Source organism: Sabethes cyaneus, chromosome 2, assembly GCF_943734655.1.
Source record: "Sabethes cyaneus chromosome 2, idSabCyanKW18_F2, whole genome shotgun sequence".
Taxonomy (NCBI): domain Eukaryota; kingdom Metazoa; phylum Arthropoda; class Insecta; order Diptera; family Culicidae; genus Sabethes; species Sabethes cyaneus.
Genome location: NC_071354.1, coordinates 25,962,022 through 25,986,364, shown reverse-complemented (window position 1 = coordinate 25,986,364; position 24,343 = coordinate 25,962,022). Strand labels below are relative to the sequence as shown.

At 41.2% G+C, this 24,343-nt stretch overlaps 1 protein-coding gene across 3 annotated transcripts in view; it reads left to right on the top strand.

Moving 5' to 3' along the window:
- Positions 1 to 21,968, top strand: part of LOC128738519 (paired box protein Pax-6-like) — a 140,237-nt gene extending 118,269 nt beyond the window's left edge. The window contains exons 4-6 of one of the 3 annotated variants that reach the window (XM_053833724.1): positions 17,985 to 18,281; positions 18,354 to 18,538; positions 18,598 to 21,968. In XM_053833724.1, coding sequence (XP_053689699.1) covers positions 17,985 to 18,281; positions 18,354 to 18,538; positions 18,598 to 19,158 — 1,043 coding nt within the window. In that variant the 3' untranslated portion in view covers positions 19,159 to 21,968. Of the gene's footprint in view, positions 1 to 17,984; positions 18,291 to 18,353; positions 18,539 to 18,597 lie in introns of all 3 variants that reach the window. The other 2 variants (XM_053833723.1, XM_053833725.1) reach the window with 2 other exon arrangements.
- Positions 21,969 to 24,343: the final 2,375 nt, after the last annotated feature.

Sequence of the window (24,343 nt, the reverse complement as noted above, 5' to 3'; positions counted from 1 at the left end):
AGGAGGGGCTCCCAGACAAATGAAACAAATTTCTGCATAACTAGACAACTAATCAAGCAAATGGAACCAAATTTGGCATGTAGGGGTTTTAGGAGGCAAGAATTTTTTTTATGAATTAAGATCCCTCCCCTGTTTAGGAGGGGGGGGGGGCTCCCATACAAATGAAATGCAAATTTCTTCATAACTTGAGAATTAATCAAGCAAATGGAACCATATTTGGCATGTAGGGTTTTTAGGGGGCAGAAATTTTTCTATGGTTAAATCTGACCCCTCTCCCTTTTAAGCCCCCCTCTTATATACAAATTCCATACAAATGAAATTCAAATTTCCTCATAACTCAAGAACTAATCAAACAAATGGAATCAAATTTGGCATGTCGGGGTTTTAAGAGGCAGCAATTTTTTCTATGTTGAATTATGACCCCTCCCCTCTTTAAGAGGGGGGCTCCCATACAAATAAAATACAAATTTCCTCATAACTCGAGAACTAATCAAGCAAATGGAAAAAAAATTTAGCATTTGGGGGATTTTGGAGGCATGAATTTATTTTACGATGGTTTGAGACTCCTCACCCCTCTGGTAGGGGGACTCTCATAAAATAAAACAGAAATTTTTGCGTAACTCAAAAACTAATCGAGCTCGAGAAATTTTGGACTTTTCCATAAAACATAACAGTCAATAACAAGACCACCAAAAACTAGATGCAGTGCCCCCGCAAAAATCACCTATGTCTAGGTTTATTTGTTTTCGTAGGTCTACTGACCTCTATCACTTCCCTTCAGTTGGGTCCAAACGAGCGATAGCGGGTAAGAAGAGGATCACCTCTGCAAAATGGAGCTTTCCACGAAAAGGTTTTCTGTGAAATGGTATTCGACGAAATGTCGAAATGTATAGCAGAGCTAAAGCATTGCTGTCTTTGGAAATTCTTTAAAAATAAGATTTTCTTATTTAGCGTATATTGGTTGCATTTTACAAGAGTATGTGGTTCTAGACGATTATTGCAAGACTCAAAAGACATGTTTTTGCAGAAGTTTGCAAATATCTGAGTCCTGTCCTTACAAAGTTATCGCCGATTTAAGCTTTATTTTTCCTTAACTTCACGAGCCAAAAGCGATAACTTCGAGCACTCGATACAGATAGAAATGTCATTTCTTTAGCAAAATTGTTTACCTTTATATTTTCTATAACTTTACCGAAGAAACCATGTGTCTATCTACGTACACAAAAAAATGGACGTGTACCGAACCTTAAGCGAACGCGAAACACATAAAACGTATGCTTGCCGTACCCGCATTTGGGTGGTTGGCGACAAGCGAAATCCATACAAGTTTATAGTACTCGACTTAAGCTTTAAGATGAAGCACTGATTTCACAAATCCACTTGCCTCATTTTACCCCATAAGCTCGTGAAACCATGGTAATTTAAAGCTTGAATATGCGATAACTCAGCAAGTAAAGGTCCAAGAGATTTGCGGTCTTCTACAAAAACGTGTATTTTAAGAGCTTCGATAATTGCCTAGAACATTGTGTTCTTGTAAAATACAACTAAGAAAAGCCAAGTATGAAAAACCAATTTTCAAAAAAATTTTAAAGAATATGGCTTATAGTTCAGCATTCGATAAAGATAGAAATTTTATTTCTTCAGCAAAGTTGCTTGTTTTCACAATATTTCCAACTTTGCCGAAGAAACTATGTCTATATTTTCTAACATAAAAGTTATTTTTTATTTTTATTATAGTAAGCGATGGCTAACTTTTGACAGTTTTAAATTATCCCCCTTCGTACGAACAAAAATGCCGAAGACCATAAATGTTAAAATGAAAACAAAAAACACTAGGAAAAAAGTTCCGTTTTTCGCCCTTTTGGACCACTGTGCGACGGTAGCACAACGTGACTCTGTCGAGCGGGTAGGACGCAAGACATATTCTGATGCTAGGATAAGCGATATTCTGTATCATGGTTTGGAGGGGTTGAATACCCACAAGCACACATACAAATTCAAGCTAAAGTTGAAATCCGATTCCATGTTCCGATTTAAGTCCAGTCTAAGCCCCGATTTGAGTCCTTGAAATGCAAATTCAATGTTAAAATGAAATTTAATTCTATGTTTTATTCAAACTTAAGTTTAAGCTAACATGCAATCTAAAATGCAATCTAATTCGGAATCAAATTAACAATAGAACTAAATGCCCAATTCCAAGCACAAACAAATGGAAATTCAAGCTAAACCTAATCAAAAGTTGAAGTTCCAAATCAAAGTCGACTGACCAGATCATATACAATAAGTCCAAGTGATAATCCAATATAAAGTCCAATCGTAAAATTTAGGTCCATATGCAACTTCAAGATAGTCCAATCATATGTCTAAGCCAATATCTAATCATGTATTCAAGTCTGAACCAAAACCCCAATTAAACTAGAAGCACAAGCGAAAGTCTGAATTCATGCCCAAATACAACTTTCATATCAAATCCAAGTACAAGCCTAAATCCAGGATCAACTCCAAAGCAGCATCATAATCATTACCTCTGAATAAGCAGTATCATTGAGATTATACTCCTCTAAGGCAAAATTTCAATCAAAATGCATGTCTAACTCGGAGTCCAAGCTTAAATGCCAGTACGACTTAAAATCCTAGTCTTATCAGAAACCCCATTCTAAGTCCTTATCCAAAAGCAAATTTATCTCAAAACGAAACTCAAAACAAAACTAACTTCAAGGCTGGGTCGAAACTGAATTCCCAATCTCAAGTCCAAATCTAAGTATAGCTTTAAATCTAGCATGCATTCCAGGCTCAAGTCCAAATTCTAATCTAGTCTACGTTTATACCCAAGTCAGTGTTATTACAAGCTCAAGTATGAGTCCAACTCTGGATCTAAATGTATACATTGAAGTGCAAGCTCAACTCTTAGTCAATGTGCAAATCTTAGTTTAGATTCAAATCCTTCCCAGGCGTAATATTAAGGTGCAAGTCTACATTTACATCAAAGTCCAAGTACAACAGCTACCACGAGTCTTAATTTCAGTCCACATTGAACTTTATTAAAATACATTTTATTTCTACCTTACTTTGTAGCAATAGTGGTCGAACTAGCACATATATCTCGAATGCGTCAAAGCCAGCACATCATCCAGTTTGAGCATTTGCGCCCGTAATGATACGAGGATGATATTCAAAAACCGGTAAAAAAATAGTATGAAAATAATCATAATCGAAATGATTTCTTACCATCGCGTGGAAGGCGGGGGAGACCTCCCTCACCGTGCCAGCACGCACATTGTTGTATCAATAATAAAAAAGCAAGCTTGTTATTATTGATCCTTCGCTCCTGCCTCTCGCTACCGCCGCCCGGCCAGGCCCGACTACCAACTACCGACTAGCTGCGGCGGTGGTGCGCGAAAGGTTCGATCGATTTTTTTTCTTCTTTTATCTATTTCTATTCGCTGGTAGCGCTTGATTACAGACTCCGTACGAGCAGCTAAACGTGGGCTCACTCTCTCCGTCTGTTATTATAAGCGCGATTTCATTTGAATTGATCGACTCCTTCGTGCCCTGCTGCCTGCCTGCCTGCCTGCTTGCCGCGTGCTTCCGCGCGCCAGCAGAGAAAGGCACATCACACAGACTCCTTCTGTGTTTTTTCAAACAATACCTGCCTCGAAAATCGGATCGGATCGGATTTTGTTGCATTCATTCGCTGGCTCTGGTCCACACACCGATCTCTCGCCGATAAACCCGGCAGTAATTTGATGATGATCCGAGTCCATTCTCAATGCGGGAAAGGCCCCGGGGCGAAAATGCGTATAGGTTTCGGATGTATTCGATACGGGCTACACACAGGGAGGATGGTCCGCGCGGAGGGGATGAGGAGGAGGCTGATCGATATGAAAGAGAAACGATTTGAAGCAGCAATTGACCGAATTTTCTAGTCATTTAGCCACTTCTTGGAAGCCACTCGATGGCCCCGGCGGGGCTGGTCTATCAAGGGATGCCGATTTTGGGGTATGATATAAAGTGGCAACTTTCTTACGTGTGAGCTGCTTACTGACGATGGTTTCAGTGACAATGCCGAACAAAATGACCGGTTTGGTTTGGAGTTATGTCAATCAATAGCGGCCACAAATGAAACCCATCCAACGATTGTTATAAAACTATTTTTCTCTCACCGGCTCCCACATAATGGATGCGCCATTAAGATAGCGGAAAATTGAAATATTAAAGCCAACACTTAAAACGAACCTAATGCTAATATCCGTCGTCGTCGTTTTCTGAAACAACGCCGCAGAACATCAGTTTAATCTCGTCAATCAGCGGCGGTACCAATTAACAATCGCACTTTTCCCATACAGTGCCCAGGTCCATAGAGTGCCTCGCGGAAAGGCCACGTTCCCCGCGCGCGTTATCGATCCGCATGTGCAATGAGAGGAAGAGGCGTGGAGCAGAACAGAATCTCATTAAAGATACGTAGCTGGGAGCCCGAGCTAGAGCTAAAGCCAGAGGCAAAGCTAGGACGGTCATTTGGGGCCATGTTTGTATGCAAAAGCCGCCGCCGCGCACCGAAGTCTGATCTTATCTGGTCTAGTAGATCAAGATTTATAGCCCAAAAGTACAAGAGCATACAACCAACAACAACGAACGAACGAACCAACCGTTCGAACCGATTCTATTCTCACATACGGATGAGAGGCGTCGTCCATTGGAGTCCGTAGAAATGAGCTTGCAATTATGTGTTTCCCATACTGGCTGGAACGCTACGGCTACGGCCTTGTTCCGATGCACTCTAGTCACCGCGAGCAGAACCAACCCCTATTCCTCGGCCTTCGGAATGAGGGAAAAATAATAGAATCATCATTCCGATAGTGATCTTTATTGGCGTATAAAACTTTTCGTTTAACGACCGCGCAGCCGGACGGGGCGGACATTCGGCTGGCCGTAAATCACATGCGATTTCTCCCCAAATCCGAGCTGACCTATTAGCATGTTTCCGCGCAGTCCCCAAAAAATCACTCACTCATCGGACCAGTAAACCCTTCGGATCAATAATAAAAAAAAAATGAGTGTGTATGTAAGTTTTGTTTCTGTTCGCCGACCGATCAGGTCGTAAAACAGGTAACCAGAAATGTCCCCTCAGAAGATCGTATTTTAACAACCGTGCGGGGCCATAAAAATCTTTAATAAAGCACTGATTTGATTACGGCTGGCAGCCCGTGATCGCACCGTGCGTCGCACTAACGAACTGGCCACTAGTGGCGGTCGGCAACGGCGCTTGCCGACCGTTCCGACAACGGGGGGACCGTGAATCTAAGCATGGAAATGAATTAAATTAGCAAAATGTGCAGTCGTAAAAAATAATCATCGGATTTCCAGTGTCTCTCTATGGGCTTCTAGCGCGCGGACTTCTACCTGTACGTGTTTTACAGTTATATCGACTGCAAAACGCGGAAATTACGATTTATTATCGTTCGTAGGCATCAAATAGTTAAGTAGCGAAAACGAATTCAAATGGTGGCGGGGGTTATTTGCTAGAAGTAGCCGCCATTTCCTTTCAATACATACAATTCACTGTCTATGTTTTATCGATAGATGAGTTTTAGTTTTATTCCCCTTAATGTAAAAGGAAACTACCTCGGTAATTGTTAAGATTGTGCCAACTGATTAGGATTTTGCCCTGATTAAGAGTTCAAGAATTGATGTTGACGAGAAACTTGTTCGGAGATTGAAATTCATTATACTTAGGAAGAGTAGCTTTTCAGCGACTTGATTTGATAATTTGAGGCATGTTTGGCGGCGGCTTAAAGAGCTCGCTACGATTTATTCTAGGGTATTTCTAGATTTCTTTGTATCGACCTTTTCACTCGGGAATGTCTTTTGCATATTCTTGGAAAATTTTAGGAGGCCGTTGCGGTAGAAGAAAGTCCATCAATTGGATCGTCAGTTTCAGCCTACAATAAAAGCGCTTTTCAACACCATTTCTCAATCTACCAATTCGCAATTCTTTCCGAACTTCCGCCTTATTGCGGCCGCAATCACGCGAAGTACATTATGGTACCCTTGTCCAGTGATATATTCTTCAATTACTTACGTTCCACTATCTTTACCAGCTGGAGTATAATATGTTGCAAACGGCCGATGCCAGAATCCAAAGGGTCCTTGACGGTTAGAAGAGAATCACTGACCATACCGCCAATCTTTGCTACGCATTCAGAAACGCATACATGGTACTTTCGCGTGAGGCCGCCGTACATTAATCGTCGTACATCAATCGTGTGAAATCACGTAAAAGAAATCGTAATCATCTACAACTATAAGCAGACCCGATTTAGCACTCCATCGTTTCTTAAGTCCGTGTTCTTTCCGATACAATTTTAAACCACCAACCAGATTCTGGCCCTGCACTATATTTTGAACCAAATTTTTTATCAGATTTTGTTCCAAATTTTGTAGCAAATTATGAAACAGATTGAAACTAGATTCTGGTCCAGATTCTTGATCAGTTTTTAAACCATCAATCAGCTTTAGGATAAGGTTTTGAACCTGATTCCGATTCAGGACTAGATTGCGAACCGCGTTTTTATCAACTTTTGTTTCAGATCTTAGAACAAATTTTGACTAGATTCTAGACCAAATTTTGAACGAATTATTTTTGATCAGATTTTTGCCAGATTTTGAATCAGACTTTGGCTTAAATTTTGAACCCAGGTTCTAGATCAGGTCTGGACCACATTCTGGACCTCCATCAGATTCTGGACCAAATGTTGGACAACATTTTTATCAAATTTGGACCAGATATTGAATAAGATTTTAGACCACATTTTTGATCAGATTTTGGACCAGATTCTGGACCTGAACAGGATCCTACCCGAGCAGGAGCGAAGAGTAAAATAATATCAAAATGTGTTATGGAAATCGAATAACTCATATCAAAATTTGGTCTTGTTTTGGCTGACATAGTTGGTAAAATAAAAAAAAATAATATCAAAATTGTGCTCCTTTAAGGCCAAAAGAATACCTGCGTGTGTTATTTGAATAACAAAGCAATAACATGACTATATTCAGAGTTTGGAATAACATATTTTAGTATTATTAAGGTATTGAATAACAAATGCAGTAGCATATGAGATATTACAAAATCATTTTATAAAATATTTATAATCTAAAATCTCTTTAATTAATAAAATAAAATTTTATGAAATAGATCGAATGTCATTTGAAGGTCATAATATGATATGATAACAAAATCAGTTATTAACTCATCTTACAACCACTCTTTTATTATTTATTTATTAATAGACCCTTTAACTTTTGGTCATTCGAGTCTTGACCACTGTTTTAAATATCTACTCAATAACAAAATGTGTTATCAATGTATTTCCATATCTATTCAATAACAAAATATAGCATTATAACACAGTTTAATATTGTTTTTATATTATTTTGCTCTTCGCTCCTGCTCGGGTAGAGCTGCACCAGATTCTAGATCAGATTTTGGACCACATCTTCATCAGATTTGAACCAGATTTTGGGTGTTATTTTGGACTCAGGCATGTCATTTCTTCACTCATTGTGCAAAAAGTACACCTGTTTTGTTCAATTTAATGAGCAGAACTGCTGCGACAAATGAGAAATCCTTCCACGCAAAGCGCAACAGGTCAAAAATAAAGAACAAAATATAAACAAACTTCAGTTTCTCATTGACCGAAAAAGCAACTGCACGGGAATTTCAATGTTGCCAAACCTATCATCTTCTATCGTCATATGCAACATTTTTACCTTTGTTATACTATATAACAAAGGTTTAGAAATTGGTCGTTAAACGCGAAATAGAACCAAGGCCCGGAGGGCCAAGTGTCATATACCAATCGATAGGGTTCGACGAATTGAGCAATGTCTGTATGTGTGTGTGTGTGTGTGTGTATGTATGTGTGTGCAGCTCATTTTCTATCGCCTGTTTCTCGGAGATGGCTGAACCGATTCATCCGCTATTACTTTTGTTTGAAAGGTATTATTGCCTAGTATATCACTATTGAATTGCTTTGCAGTCCGACGTTTCGTTTAAAAGTTATAAGCAAAAATGTGAAAAATACGTGACATGGGTTTCTCCGGAAGTACATGACCGATTTCAACGATCTTAGTATCAAATGAAAGCCCTTATTAAAGCTAAATTGTTCAGGAATTTGTTATTGAAAACAAACAAGTAGTTTAAAAGTTAGCCTTAAAAAACCTGTTTTGACAAGGTAATAATTATCGCCTGTTTCTCAGAGATGGCCAAGCCGATTTATGCGCTATTAGTCTCATTTGAAAGATAATATATCCAAATAGATCACTATTGAATGATTTTTTGATTGGACGTTTAATTTGAAAGTTATGAGCAACCGTATACACCACACCAAAATAAACAATAATTTATAATGATTTTAACCAAGAAAATTTACCTAATTTCAATTATTTTAATATCAATCGAGAGGTTTTGACGCTACGAATATATATGCAAAATTTCATAAGAATTGGTTTTACCGGTCAAAAGATATTAACCCTCGAATACTCGCGCCAACACAGTTACTCGCGCGCAAAATAGTCCCAAACCAAAGAAAACGTGTTCAAGGGAGTTTTGACTGGGAAAACTTGGTTTTAAGTTTCTCAAACCTTTAGAAGAGTTTCTTGAAATTGAAAGCTCTATCGTCTGGTAGAATTTAAATTTTGATTAATCCCCCTAAAAGTGAAATAAAAAATTTATTTTTCTTCAGTGTCCATATAACACATTGATGTGTTCTGCAAAGTTATAGAGCATATTATTACAAGAAATTTTGCTGAAGACAGTAACCTTCTATCTCTGCACCAAAGATAGAAAAATCTTATTTATTGTATATGAATTTGTAAAATCAGTTTTTCAATTTTTGCTCTTTTTGTAATTGTTGTATAACTTTCTTATGTACTACAAAATTGTACAAATAATAAAAATACACAACTTTGCTGAATATAGTGTACCTGTATGTTTGCTTGCTTAGGAACTGTAGAACTTTGATTATAAAGAATACCCTAATTTTGACTCCGAATTACTCGACTACCAGCAGACGGATGCATTTTAAACTTTATAACAAAATTGAGTTGGAAAACCTACACGTGTTGTATCAAATACAGTAACCGAAGGTTAATAAAAATTGATGAAAATTATTCAAGAAAACTCTACTGATGTGATTCAAATAGAATAGCATTACAGGAAACTATGCATAGTTCAAAAACCTATAAACTAGACCTTTACTACAAAATGTATATGATAAGATTTCCTCTTACAACTTACTTTTATTTGCACTTACTCAGATTAATAACAACTTACTTATCCTTACTCAGCAATTTCATGAATAAAGGATCTATCAAAATTTAAGTGTTCCTATTTTGTTCAAATTTTGTAAACTTATTCAATTTTCAAAAATTTTATGTAAACCAACGCACTACGTAACGTTAACTAATAGATGAATTATGTTCCGAAGCCGTGTCGATTTTTATCTCAAACAGCAAGTAAGACCGTATAACAAAGGTTCCTTTCACCACTAGGTGGATTAAATCGGGTTTTTTGCACTGTTGCCGCTGCGAGAAGTCTAAACAGTTTTTTTGTGTCCCATATCATGGGCAACCAGAAAGCGTATTAACATTTTGTTTCTCATTTCACTCCTCAATGAGTGGAAGGTAGAACATCAATGTGCAGGTTGCTGAGCAATCGCAGTCAGTAAAAAAGAGAAAAGTAGAAACAAAAGCAAAATAAAGGAGCAAAATAAATCGCGAATGAATAAAGTGTGAATTTTTCTGAGGAGGAATCATCCTTGTTTGGACAACATTTTTTTATCAAATTTCGGACTAGATTCTAAGCCAGCACCAGTTTGTGGACCTTGCCCCGATCCTGGTTCACATTTTTTATCAGATTTTGGACCGGATTTTGCATCAAATTTGCGTCCAGGTACTGGAACTGGAAGGGATTATAAATCAGATTTTAAGCCACATTTTTGATCAGATTTTAATCCACCAAACAGATTTTAGATTAAGTTCTGAAGCAGATTCTGGACCAGGACCATATTTTGGACCTGGACTAGATTTTATTCTTGGACTGGATTTTATTCCAGATTTTGTAACAAATGTTGAAACAGATTTGAACTAGATTCTGAACCAAATTTCGGACTACAGTTTTGTTTAGATTTTGGCCAAATTTTGGGCAAGATTCAGGACTTAAACCAAATGTTGAACCTCCATCAGATTCTGGGCCAGGTTTTGTACCATATTTTTATCAAATTTGGACCAGGTTTTAGATATTATTTTGGAACACATTTTTTATCAGATTTTGGATTGGATGTGGGACCAGATTTCGAACTCCATACTAGACCAAGACCGGAATTTGAGCCTGGACCAGACTCTGGAGCACATTTTTAATCAGATTTTGGATTAAATTTTGGTCCAGATTCTCAGACCAGAATATAAATTAGACTTGTGGGCTACATGTTTGATCAGATTATGGACTATATTTTTGATAAGATTTAAACCAGCACCCAAATTTTGAACCATATTCTGGACCTATCGTGGACCAAATTTTTTAGAAAATTTCGTTACAGATTTTGGAACAGATTTAGACTAGATTGTGGACAATATTTTGGTCCACATTTTTTATCAGTTTTTGGATCAGATTCTAGAATTGGTTCCAGTGCGTCATAGCGTGACTTTGCAGAGGCCCTGGCGAAGACCCGATTTAACGCCCCTTCGTTTTTTTAAAATCAGTGTTTTCTATAGAAGCCTGAACCACTGCGACCATTAGTTAGATCTATTGTGGTAAAAAAGTGTTCCTTCGACGTTTATTATTTTTTAGAATTAGACTGTCATACATGATTCGCACAACTCCCAGCATTCTATACTTCGCTACACTCGAGAGTGCCTTACTGAGGTTTAGGACGTTTTTGGCGCCCCCTAAAACTAGCGCCCTTGGCAGGGGCCAGTCTGACCAACTGCACGCTACGGCGTACTATAAGCACCTTATTTTTTCTGTAACGAAAATCAGGCCCCTGACAATCGCAGCATGCTCTCTACATACTTTGTACAGAACCAAAAACTAGTGCATATGCCACCGAAACTCAGCTTATGCGAGCATCTCATGAATACTCCCTTATCGGAAGCAGGATTTGTTGTGGGCCCGGATGAAGAGAACAATCATGTTAGCTTTACGTAGGACAACAAACACTTTTCCAGAAACTCATTCATGTAAATTTCCTGGTTGATGGTCTCGGTAACAATCAAATCCGATATGTATTTGTTAGTCAACTCCGACAGTTTCATATGCTTGAAAATGTGTGTCTGCTTCCGGTTGCCGTAGAGAACTCCTCCACAGAAAGCTGTTTGAAGTCTGCCACATAAAGTTGAAATAAGTTTCGTCGTCCATCACCACGCAATCGAACCATGTCAGCATCGTTGAGTTTTGGCCGTCTTATTTTTTGTTGTTTGTTTTTTTGTCGCGCTAGTAAGGCCATCACATTCTTATTTGTAAGTTAACTGCGCAACGTTTTTACCGTGCACGGTTAATGCACGGTTCTAGACGACACTTCCAGTTTGTTTGCGACAAGCTTGCTTGCACTGGCTAGAGATCTCCACTGTCGATGGTTTCCCGCCATCAGTTTACCTGTCACCAACACAGGTTCTCATCTGCAGTCCAGAGGTCGCTGGCTAAGCTGCATCCCCATAAGCTTCAAGGTCTGCCTCTTCTACGTTGTCCTTGCGGATTTTAGTCGATTACTTCTCTGCAGATCTTGTTCGCTCCTTTTCTCAAGGAGTGTCCGATCCACTTCCACTTACGTTCAGTCAGACTGGCCCTCGCTAATGGCACTAGGTCTTAAAGGCACTTAAAAGGGCCTGAACTTACAGGTAAAAAAAGCAATAAGTGTAGCGAAGCACTGGATATAGGCGCTATACGAATCATTCATAATTGTATAACTAAAAAAACCACAAAGGAACACAGTTTTAGGAAGTCATGGGGCGTCAAATCAGGATTCCATCAAGGACGCTACAATACTATGCTGTGATTCTGCTCGAGTATATTGGCCATATTCCAACCCTCGGGACCTACAGTGACGCCATTGTCGTTGTACCACAGATTGATCGAATATGCCAATGATTTTATACATAAAACTTGAACTCATGTCCAACGAAATTTCCTTTTTGTTTCACGATTTTTAAAGCCAACTTCAAATCTTTTTTCTCAGTTTGTTTCTTGACTAGTAAATACACATGATTGAATAATTTTGTTATCCGTCACAAGAACACAAAATCTCTCAGGTAATGATCGTATTTATATTACAATTACACGGAGTTGGGTTAGTTGGATTTTAACGGTATAATAATCTTTTCAAAGGAATGATTTATATATCATGCATCAAATGTACTACTTTGCTTGCTCGGTCGTTTTCAGGTTTGAAGCATTCGGAATGCATAAATTGCACACTTTTGTGTCCTTGTCGGAGTGCGAACCCGTCCGACACATCAATCATACTCAACTTCCACCGAAGCAACACCTTCCGGAGCGGAGCTCCGCTGTGCCAGCAAGTCAGTCGCACACGTTCGAATGGTCATTATTCATGTTTATCGATTGATTATTTCCGCCGCGCACTAGTGGGGCGGTAATTGAAATGCCGCCATTCTGCGCTAGAGGAAGATCAACAATCCGCCTGTATCCGCACACACAAAAGGGCATCTTTCGACGGCCAGAACACATCGGTTTTCTCGCGTGGGGTCATCGGGCCCGTCGCGCTGCGTCGGGGCTGTGAATGATAATTACGCGAACCCCAGCCCGATCCACTGGCGGTGATAATTGAAATCCTGACGCTTCTGCTCGGACGATAATTTACGATCTGCGCAGGTTCCGACAAAACTCTCCCGCTGACTGAAACTGTGTTTTCTCTATCTGCACTGCACACTCAGGCGGCGAGTCAATTCACACATTGAACTGAACGGGCACGGAACAGTCCGGCTAATTTGAGATAATAACCCCCCGAGTCAGCATGGGGGAATGGAACCAGATCAGATTGGGCCTTCACTGACTGAATGGGGCTTCCGAAGCTTTTCGAACCTATTAGAGCTAGGTCACAAGCGGGTTGCCATGAGTTAGATGCTGCCGCCGCCGCCTGCGGTCACCTCAACAGCAATAGTACGGTAATCGAATTAAGGCCCTTCCGGGACCCTAGTTTTGGTCAATTCACCGACAGTTTTGGAACCACCGAAAGATCACGCAACCACACCGTCAACAAATTATTTTAATCGCCCCCTTCGCAGCGACTACTTCAATGATAATAGTCGGAAAATAAAGAATTGGACTCCGCCGGCAGTAATTGTCCACCGCGTAGGTCGAGTCAATTATTTCGATTTGTAGCCGGCTTGATCGATCTCCGTCCGAAGCCGCACAATTACCTGGGGTTTGAAAAAGGAGTTGCGTGCATCAGCATTAGAATTTGGAGCGACCGCAACGACGCCGTCGGCTGGATGGCGCGCCGGCCGGTCACAGTTCATTAGAGCCCCCGCCCCTTCTCCCGTTAGCCAAAATGGTGGTGCTTGTGTGCACCGTTTGACACTGTTACAAGCAATATCAATTAATAGAAGTATCTATCCGATCAGAGACTGCGATCGGTGGCGCCTAGGCAATTGCCGTTTGCCCATAGGTATGGTCGTGTTTTTGCGATATGCTAATACGGCCGGCAGTTGGTGCCTGGTGCGCCAGTAAAAGCACACGGATTGTCACACGAAGGCGTTTAATTGACCTCTCGGAAAGTGTCGAGCTTAACCAAGTTTAGTACATTTTTTATGTGCAGATGAGGTATTGAATGTTCAAACCTGTTGCCAGTGCTTACAACCAAATATAGGAGGAAATCTGAAGTTGTTTTACACCTAATGTTTCGTTAAAGCGAATTTACTGTTCTAATCTTTGATTCTTTTTAAAATATCCAAGTAATATAGAGCAAACATTTTTAATGAAAACTAACTGGGAAAAATATTACCTGGGAAAAGTCGGTAGTCGAAAACTCCGAAGAATAGAAAAAACTACGTTCGACCTTGTAGAACATTTTCAAAATATGTTTCTCTTATTCATCAGTTTATAATATTTTAGCAATAGAAATTTCACGTCAGTGTATTTTTTTCGTTCCTAAGTTATAGCCGAAAAACCAGCGACCGATTTTCTGATTGGTAAAATGGTCTGACGATACTAAAACACAGTAATACCACAGACATAACACTCACTCTCATTCGTCGTACACTACAACAGTCATTTGAAATTTATAGTGGATTGGCAATGTGTCTGTATTCGTCAAAGTGGCGCTTTTTAACGAAAGGAAAGAAATGAAATATATAGAAATATTTTCTTGTTCGAGGAACACTCCTATTGTAAGTTAATAGTTGGAAATGACGATCATAGATAGTGTTCAAGGAAAATGGGCGTGACGATATTAGCTTATGAAGCATTTACTGCTTTATAGTGAAAACTTTGGCCAATACGAGTGTTAATACTGCACATGGATATTGGATACCAGAAGCAAAATTAAATTAATTATTAGAAGCATTTATGGAAACAAAAGGACGCAACTCTATTCCATTCGAAGGACTACTGGTGAGATTGTTCCATTTTTACCCATATATACCACATTTCATAAATAAACTAGAATCGGGAAGAGGGAGGGACCATCAGAGCACTTGTTTGAAGCGGTGGGCCTAGGGAGAGTGAAACAGTCAACTTTCTAGGGTTAATCTTGGCCCGATTAACAACACATCGTGGATAATGAGCGGGCTCTTCTCCCCACCTGCTGGAGTCATTCTGCATTAAGACGGTTTATTCAACGATTGACTCAGGTGACTTAGCCCTTGGAAGGAGATTCTCTAAATCCCTGGTACGTGTAAGTGATGTTGCTTATCGACCAATTCCCTTTTGGCCCTTCATACAAGAGTTGGGAAGCATGACCAATCGTTGAATATGTTCAACTCTTTTTGACATGATAGGCTCATTGCTATGAACGGATGTTCTGCTGAGACAGGTGGTAGTACCATATATTCATATTCATAAGGAAAATGGGCGTGACGATAACTTTTCTTCATTTTTTTTCCAAGAGTTATGTTTGTATGGCTGTGGTGCAGTACTGTGCATGTAGTTGTAGTTGTAGTTGATAGAATTGCGAAGCCGAAAAAGTTTCCATTACCAATATATCGAAATAGGAGTCCTCAGACCGTTTTGTGAAACCGTATGTTTAGTTTACCATTGGTTCCAGGAGTGGCCTAATTATCAGGGTTCTTAGAATTCTGTGACATAATGACATTATGACTAAGACTATGCTTGCGAGTTGACGCAAAAAAGCTTTATCGACTATTAGCGACCAACCTGCATATATTCCACTGGGATTTGATTGCTCCAGAATTCGCCATATATCAATTTAGCATGCCTCGATTTTGGCAACAAAAGTATCCGTTTTTGGCAACACAAAATATTTTACTTCCAAAAATATGCATATCAGTCAGTTTTCGCAAACATACTTTGAATGACGAAAACATATTGCCCTTAGTGTGTTCATGAAAAAAAGTTTATGAATTCGCTATTAGTCAATTTCTAACGCATTTACATTCAATTTTTTCATTTCAAAAAACGGTCTCTATTTTGGCACGGTTTCGATTTTGGCTACATAGGCGACACACATTTGTTGCCAAAATCGAAATCCTACTGTATTGGGTTTCTTATTTTGACTCTCTAAGTTTTTTGAGGTTCCTATCAATGAATGCAGCATTTTATCGAAAGGCAAGTGATCAGGAATTTCTTGCCGTGGAATATTTTTTGCGCAGTAACAAGGCTTGCTTCCTTTCAGCAAGGTAAACTCGGTACCACCTTTTTCAACCACACCGAGATCTCCTCGTTTTTACTAGAAAGAGCCATGTAACCGAACTTATCAGTATCAAAAATTATAGCATTGGAGTCTAATGCACTCTTTTCATTATTGTTCTGTTGTGATTAATAGCTGAACCATGATCAGTTCAATGTTAGAATAATCCTTAGAAACGATCAGACTCTGGAAGAGAAACGCTGCCGGAGCCTGAAAAAAATATTTCATTTAAGACTTTCATGAAATGCATTATAAGTACTGGTCTAAGAATCTATGCTTTCCTCCCCTGCTCACACTTTCTTCTGTTTAGGAAAGGATTTATTTTCACCATTTTCTGCTTTTTTAGGAATGCAAAAACCGTAATTTTGAAGCTTTCTGAAAGAACAAGTTGTTTCATACTCAACGTGACGTGACTGACATCCACCATGAATCAAGCTATTTTTCTACTAGAATAGACTAGCTAATATGATCTTCACTTTAGACAGCCGTCAAGAATTAAATCATAAATCCCATCAAGCTCCCTCTGATCGCCACGACTGGAACTCGATTGCAACCGCCATCGAAATTCCACGTAATCCTCGAAAGCTATCATAGCCACCGAAGTACATCTCAATTTACGATTTAACTTAAACCTGTCACCTCCGCATCAAATGCGGCATCTCCGGGCAATCACGAGCACCACGTCGTCGGCCGGTTGGGGGGTCGGGGGCAGCTGCGACTAATTCCACTTTAGAAAACTTCATTCCACACGGTCGGTCCCAGTGCCAGCTCCCGGTACCTAACCGGAGACCATTCCAGCGCAACCAGAAGCCGCCCCGGTTTTGCGCCGAAGGTGGCCATCACTGAGCACTGTCAATCAAGGCCCTGATGGACCCACCGAAACGCTGACTGACTGACTGGAATTGTACGAATTCCAAAACGAAACAAACCGTCGTCGCTACATTTCCTCGAAACCGAAATCCACGGCCGAAAAAAAAGCTCGGAACGAACAGCATGAAGCAAGCGACTATACAGAATGTAAACACGAGAATTATACACATCAAATTAGTTAAATAAGATTTTCTTCTTTCCGTCCGCGCTATCCGTCGTCGTCTTTATTATGGTTCAACAAAAAAAAATCTGATCCCGAAATCTCGCGGGATCCGCGAGCGCTGAAATCTCCCTCGGGCTCGGGTGAATCGTCGCGGAGCGGCGGAGGAGAAGGTAGGAAAAAGAGTTACCAACTCTTTTACTCCACTTATTTCGGTTTTCTGCAGGGGCCAAGATATTTTTCCCGGTATTATCCGACCCAGTGAGCACGGTTTGAGTATAATTTGACACTTTTAACACATTCTTCTGTTTCGTCCGTCCGTCCGTTCGACTGGGGCAGCACCAGTTTGTGAGTAAAATTTCACCCGAAATCCCGAAACCCTCCCGAGAGGAAGGTCAAGTGAGCTGTAAAATGCTCAAACAAGTCACTTTGTATTGGCACTACTCCGTTTCGGCCGAAGGAGCAGTCAACTGGAATGAGGGCAGCACGGTTGCCGATTGCATCGCATGAGCCGTAGGGTCACTCGCTACTAACTACAGTACAGATGGTGGTGACAGTTGACAGGTTGAATGAACATTAGCTTTTTTCCTCTAGCTTGGGTTGCTTGCTTAGTTGCTAAGAAACCATCTCCCACGGCCATTCTATTCACACCGGGGCTAATCGGTTGTGAACTCGTTCCGATGAAAAATACTGCTAATCCTGCTGTTGTGTTTTTGTCAACAGCGCATCGTTTGCGCCTGCGCGCACCCGTTTCAGACCCGGTTGTTCGAAACGTGCTCTCTTCGCTCGCAGATCGGCAATAAATCACTGATTAATACGCGAATAAATATTATTAATAACGCAATAAATAAACTAGTTTTTTTTCTCGTCTCTCGTCGTCGTTTGGTGTTTGCGTTTGCGAATCTGAGCTGCCGCCGCGCCGCGGCCGCAGCCGAGTGCAACTGCACAAAACCGACGCAACGACGATAACAGATGTCCCGTTTCCTCCAGGCTTTCAGAGTCACTGCACGCACTCTCCTGTATCACTTGAGCTGATCGTTTCTTCCCGCATTTTTTCTTTTTTCCTTCTTAAACAGGCGTCTGCACCAATGCGACCGCCCCGTCGGTGTCGTCTATCAACCGCATCCTACGAAATCGAGCTGCCGAACGGGCGGCAGCGGAATTCGCTCGCGCCGCCGGCTATGGATTGTATCCTCCACCACCGTACGGGGGTTTCCCCTGGCCGGCACCAACACACCTGTGGCCACCGGGCCAATCGCTGCCGGGAATGACTCCGCCGGGAAGCAGTAGTAACTCCACGCCGGTCACGTTGGGATCGCCCGGTTCGGGCTCGCATGACACCCTCGGCAGTCCGGATGGCAACCGACTGATTGGTGAGTTTGGTAAATGATGAGCGGATTCGGAGGACGAGTTTTTATTGATGAGCTCCTGATGGTTGGTTTCAGATATCGAAGGAGAGGACTCGAACAGTTTGGACGGGGATCAACCAAAGTTTAGACGGAATAGGACGACGTTCACGCCGGAACAGTTGGAAGAGCTGGAGAAAGAGTTTGACAAGTCGCACTACCCGTGTGTGAGTACGAGGGAACGGCTGGCATCACGAACGTCGCTCAGCGAAGCCCGCGTACAGGTTAGTAGTCGAGACCCTAGTCATAAGTGTTTGACTAATACTATAACTTGAACTACTAGGTTTGGTTTTCCAACAGACGGGCGAAATGGCGACGTCATCAAAGAATGAATCTTTTAAAAAGGTCCAGTTCCCCGAGTTCCCGAGCAGCGGCAGCAGCAGCAAGTTCCGCTTTCACCCCTGGTTCCCCGCCGCCACCAGGATCGGGATCGGTCACCGGAGTCCAACCGCTGGTGGGCCTCACGGGAGCACATCACCAAAACCAGTCAACCTCACCGGCAGTGGGAACGTCATCTCACCAGGCGCAGGCAGCGGCAGCAGCAGTGGCAGCAGCTCAAGCGGCGTCATTAGTCACAGCATCAACTCCATTATTAATGGGCGGTGAGCATAGTGCGTTCCGCTCCCTGGTACCCTCCTCGGCGGCGGCCCTATTCGCCGGATTGACCCGTTCGTATGCGGCCACCGCAGCAAGTTGTTCCTCGAACCCATCGGCAAGCCCCATCCCCAGTGAGTCGGACGAAGAAATCAACGTACACGACGACGAGTCCGACATCGAAGTGTCCAGCCGTAATGGTCGCGAAGGATCCACCCCACTGCAGCTAACCAAACACGAACGGCACTAGGACAGCAGGCCGGTAGTACTCAATATCCAAGCAATTATGTAAATATTACGGTTCCTCGTTCCGAAATTCTTCGGAATGGCCGACAAACCCACACACAAACACACCCACGAAACCCGTCCGTTCTATTCTATTCCTCCCTCATTCATAGGCTATAATATAGGCGCGTACAACACTCATGGTGCAATTTAGATATCATTCTTTCCCCCTTGTTACTACTGTTTAGCTTCCAACATGGCCGGCCATCGGACGCGCCCGCACTCACCGGTAATGTAAAAGGAAACCCTAGAAATTAAATAGCCTTGCCCAGGCGCAAACACGATTACCCCTCGTTTTCAAATTACCATCAGTGCCAACATAGTTGGCCATGAATCACACACTTTTACCGGCCGGTGTGGTTCGCATTTGACAGCGTCGCCTCACCTCGCCGACGCCGACAGACGGTGCTGAAATATGGCGTACCGTTCCGTTTAAGTTAGTATGAGTGTCGAATTCAACACGCACGGTGGCAGTCAGTCGATCGGTAGCATGATGGCGCATTTCACCACGCGTTGGTTTTTCCCGTCCATGTTTACTACTACAATTGACAGATGGAATGTAAAGCAAAACTCGAACACGCGTGACATTTAAGCTGGCCGACGGGACGGGACTCTACGCACTTGACAGGCAACCAACCAACGGACGTCTTGTTTGTCTAACAACGCAAACAAATGAATACAAATTAGCTTAATCAACTTTTCAAACCGCAAAGTAGGTTTCCTAAATGGCTAATGCCGACCGACCGACCGACCGACGGGACCGGATTAGTACACTTTGCTACCGCCAGAACGAGTAAACATTCCGGCTATTTGCTTTCAAAGTGCTATTAAGGCGCAAGTCCGTAACCGTCACAATTTTCAGCCGAGTATTTAGCACCCAAAAAGTAAAACGATTGCGTGAATGCGTCATCCTCCCGATCCCGACGAATTCCTTTCACACCCACCTTTAGCATTCGAAATGAAATGCTGAAACCATGCTGTCACGCAAACATTCTGTGGCACATGTTTACCGGTTAATTCGGACCTTCGGTCACAGATAAACAGACTGACTTATTATTCACTAGTTTATCTTTTGCCACGCGTTTTATTGTAGCAGAGAATGTTTGCGTATTTGGCGAATGGTAGCACTTTTTCAATGAATTAAGTTAAAAACTGTTTGCAAAATACTTGCTTTCCAGAAAATTCTTCAAAGAGCCGTGTCTGTTTGTCTGTGATTCGGTATAGCAAAATGGGCAAGGTTGAAAAATTGTAAATAACACACAAATTTCAAAATTCCAAATTTTCAAAGTGCGTACATCAAAGTGAGTTTAAATCCAAGTTTGAAATTTAGATGAAATTCTTTCTATATTTAAGGTGAAATTAGTCGTCATCGGTTCTGCAAATTTTAAAAGCAGTTTTTTTGTTGGAGACAATAATTCTGTGCATGAAAATATATTCGCTGTGTTCAGATTGGCAAGAAGACTGCACCCAAAAACTGCTTCCGAAATTAGGCTTTTCGACAAAAAGTTAATTTCCCGTTAATTGAGCAATTTCCAGGTGAAATCTGTCAAAAAAAATTAAAATCTTGCATGACTCTCTCGGACTCTCTAGATTGAAATTTTCAACGTGTCTTTTCTTCAGTGAAGGTTATCATTCTTTGCTTAGAGGTCAATTGATCATTTCGACGCGAGTCTAATTTTTAAAAAGGGCGACCATCGACTCTCGATAATGTACGCACTTTATCGCACTAATTAGTTATCGAAAAAAACACACTAAAAACGAAAAAAACTGACACACATCGAAACCGAAAAACCGAACACCCCTGGCTAATCATTTATCTTAATTAGTCTCCGAATCGCGCGCGCTGTAAACAAAAAAGGCAGAAGCTAAAATCCACCATCCCTCTCCTCCGGGGGGTTGGGGGTAGGGTAGCTGGTATTGGTCAAGTTACTAGTGAACAACACAACAGCAGTAGATCCGCACCCATTATTATCACCAGAAAGCAAAAATACTTGGAAAATTTGCAAACAAACAAACTAACCAAGCCAGCAGTGAAACACCCCTCGCTCCGCTCGGTGTTGTAGTTCCACACAGTTATTCCACCTACCTTTTCCCCTCCACCGCACCTCAGCACAGGCAGTTTGCCATCCATACACAAACACACCCCTGGTAAGAACAAGGCAAATGGTAATTAGTGAGATTGTAAATAGCTGCTTTTTTATCGCGATACAAACAAACTAGCTAGCTAACTAGCTTGCAAGCTAGCTAAAAACAGCAGTAGAATAGACAACAGTGCGAGAGAAGATTGCGTTTGTTATCCATCCTATCCCTCCAACAGGAAAGGAAGACATGGATACAGCTGATAATGATGATAGCGACGGTGTTGATGTTGATGATGATGATGATGAAAATCCACATAATAGGCAAAGAAGGAAGAAAAAAAATAAACACATTAGAATGTGACGCGCGCGCCAGAGAGTGTTAAATAGATAAGCAATTTTAAAGTAAATTAATTGAGTTGTACCGCAAACTGGACACGAAACACACATACAAAGTACTAGGGTTAATTAAATTATGTATTTTATTTAGTGCGATAAGCGTTACTTGAACTGCTCCTGTTGCGCCGGAGAAAGCCGCCAACCGAAGGCAGAAAATAGCGAAAAGGAGGAAAAATAATTTAGACGATGAATAAGAGAGCGAAAACAAGGATTGCGAAACAAGTGGTGATCGTTTGTAGCAAAATCGATAATGAAAACTCGTGTTATTAGTGTAAGTAATGCAATTTATTTTGATGAAGAGATAAAGATGATTGAAAATTAAACCGATGAATGTGCCTGAAGACGTTTCTTCCATCCGAACATCCCCCCAGTAGGTTGCTGCCAGTAAACTGGATTTCTATAGGCTCAACAGTGGCTTGTGAAGGCGCTAGGAATAGGTAGGTACCGTGTCCATTGGGATGATCTGAATTTTTTGCTAAATTCAATAGGGGTCATTCCAGGTCAAGTGTCAGAGTGCCATGTAATCGATCTTCTCGGACACCCACATGCTAAATTTGGTTCCATTTACTTGATTAGTTCTGGCGTTATGAGCAAATTTGTATTTCATTTGTATAGGAGCCCCCCTTCCTAAAGTAGGGAAAGGTTTCAATTCACCATAGAAAAATGCTTGTCTCCAAAAACACCCACATGTCAAATTTGGTTCCATTTGCTTGATTACTTCTCGAGTTATGAGGAAATTTGTATTTAATGTGTATAAAAGCCCCCCCTCTTAAAAGGGAGAGGGGTCATTATTCCCCTCCTAAAGAGGGGAGGGGTCTCAATTTACCATAGAAAAAAAAATGCCTACAAAAACACCCACATGCTAAATTTGGTTCCATTTGCTTGATTAATTCTCGAGTTATAAGGAAACTTGTATTTCATTTGAATGGGAGCCCCCCTCTTAGTGGGAGGAGGGGTCTCTAACCATCATAAGAACCTTCCCTGGTCCCAAAAACCCCTATATGCAAATTTTCACGCCGATCGGTTCAGTAGTTTTCGATTCTATAAGGAACATTCGGGCAGACAAACAGAAATCGATTTTTATAGATATAGATAGTACTCTTCGCTTTGATTCAAAATTTAGCGGTTTGTGAGTGCCTTGTCGCCTTTGCAATCTATAGTCTCTGTAAGCTAGACGAAGATATGGATTTTACTTTGCAACTGAGCGTAGCGAGGGACCGGACAAGCATAATTTCGTATTTGCTGATAAATTCGCAAAGAAGGCCATGGTCTGGCAAGGAATATGTAACTGTCCACGGCCATCAACCATGAACTCGCGCAGCTCGATGGTGAACCCAGTATTCGAAGGGTGGCTAAAACTAGACGGATACGATGGGCAGAGCATGTTGCAAGAATGCCGGACAACTACCCTCCAAAGATGGTGTTCGCTTCAAATCCGGTAGGAACAAGATGACCAGGGGCACAGCGAGCAAGATGGTTAAATCAGATGGGGCTAGATCTAGCGGATAGTACTCAGTGTCCAAGGAATTGAAGAGCGGTAGCTTACAACCGAGTAAATTGGAGAAACTTTATTCATCAACTTTATTGGTTTGTCTTAGAACGGCGGACCAAGACTGAACCTGAGCCTTTCATCACTTCCTCAACAACAACAGAACAGCATACATTGAAAATTGCTTGCATAAACGGATTTCGCAATTCATTCGTAAACATAAAGGTAACGATATATTCAGGGTTAATTTAGTTACCTGTCACTACTCTAAAGTAGTGCTAGAATATAAGAATATACTGTGATTCACTTCTGTGAAACTTAAAGCTGAATAAAAATACTGCAATCGAGTCATTTATGGGGTTTTTGCGACACTCCAGTCCCGAATTATAGGTTGATCTATCCGTCCAGATAAATGTTTGACCAGGTTTTAGGACAGTTGTTAGACTTCAGAAGAGGAAGAAGTCGCTTTTTGGACTTCTTGGCTTATGATCGATAGTCAGAAGTTGGTCGAACCATTTCATAACACGAGAAAGTGTAAAATTCGGAGATCTTAGCTTTTTACCGATGGCACGATGTGATAGACTTTTATTTTCGATGTACTCGTGCAGAATGTTTTCGTGAAGTAGCAGTTTTTTCGACGCCATGTTTTTATTTTTGCGCACCTGATGAAAAACCTTAGACAGTGTAAACAAGGCACGTTGAAATTTCTCCACTAAAATTTTCAATTAATTTTACCCAACGTTAGAGCAATATGAGTATGCTGCAATTTCATCGTGACACCCGTCAGGTAGCCTAACGAACCAAATTTCTCCATTTCATCCACTACCTCGAATTTATCGTCGTCGATCGTTACCTACACTTCTGCCGAAGCGGCGTCGGTCGGCCTTGGTTTCGCCACTTAGCATGTAGGGTTCGGGAGGGTATTTCCAGCACGCTACTAAATTCGGTTACATTACCTTTTTTGGCTGAACTTTCCCAAATAAAAACTTTGCCCCTATATTACAATACTGAAATGAATGTAGCACTCATAGGTTTTAATGTGTTACAACTATTTTCATAAAAATGTAAGTAATGTGTTAAATTTTATTCAATAAACATCAAAACCACTGTTTTTCCACTAGCACGTAATTAGGCTGAAAAAAATAGCAGCAATCGCTTACGCGTACCCGCTCTTGATGATGGTT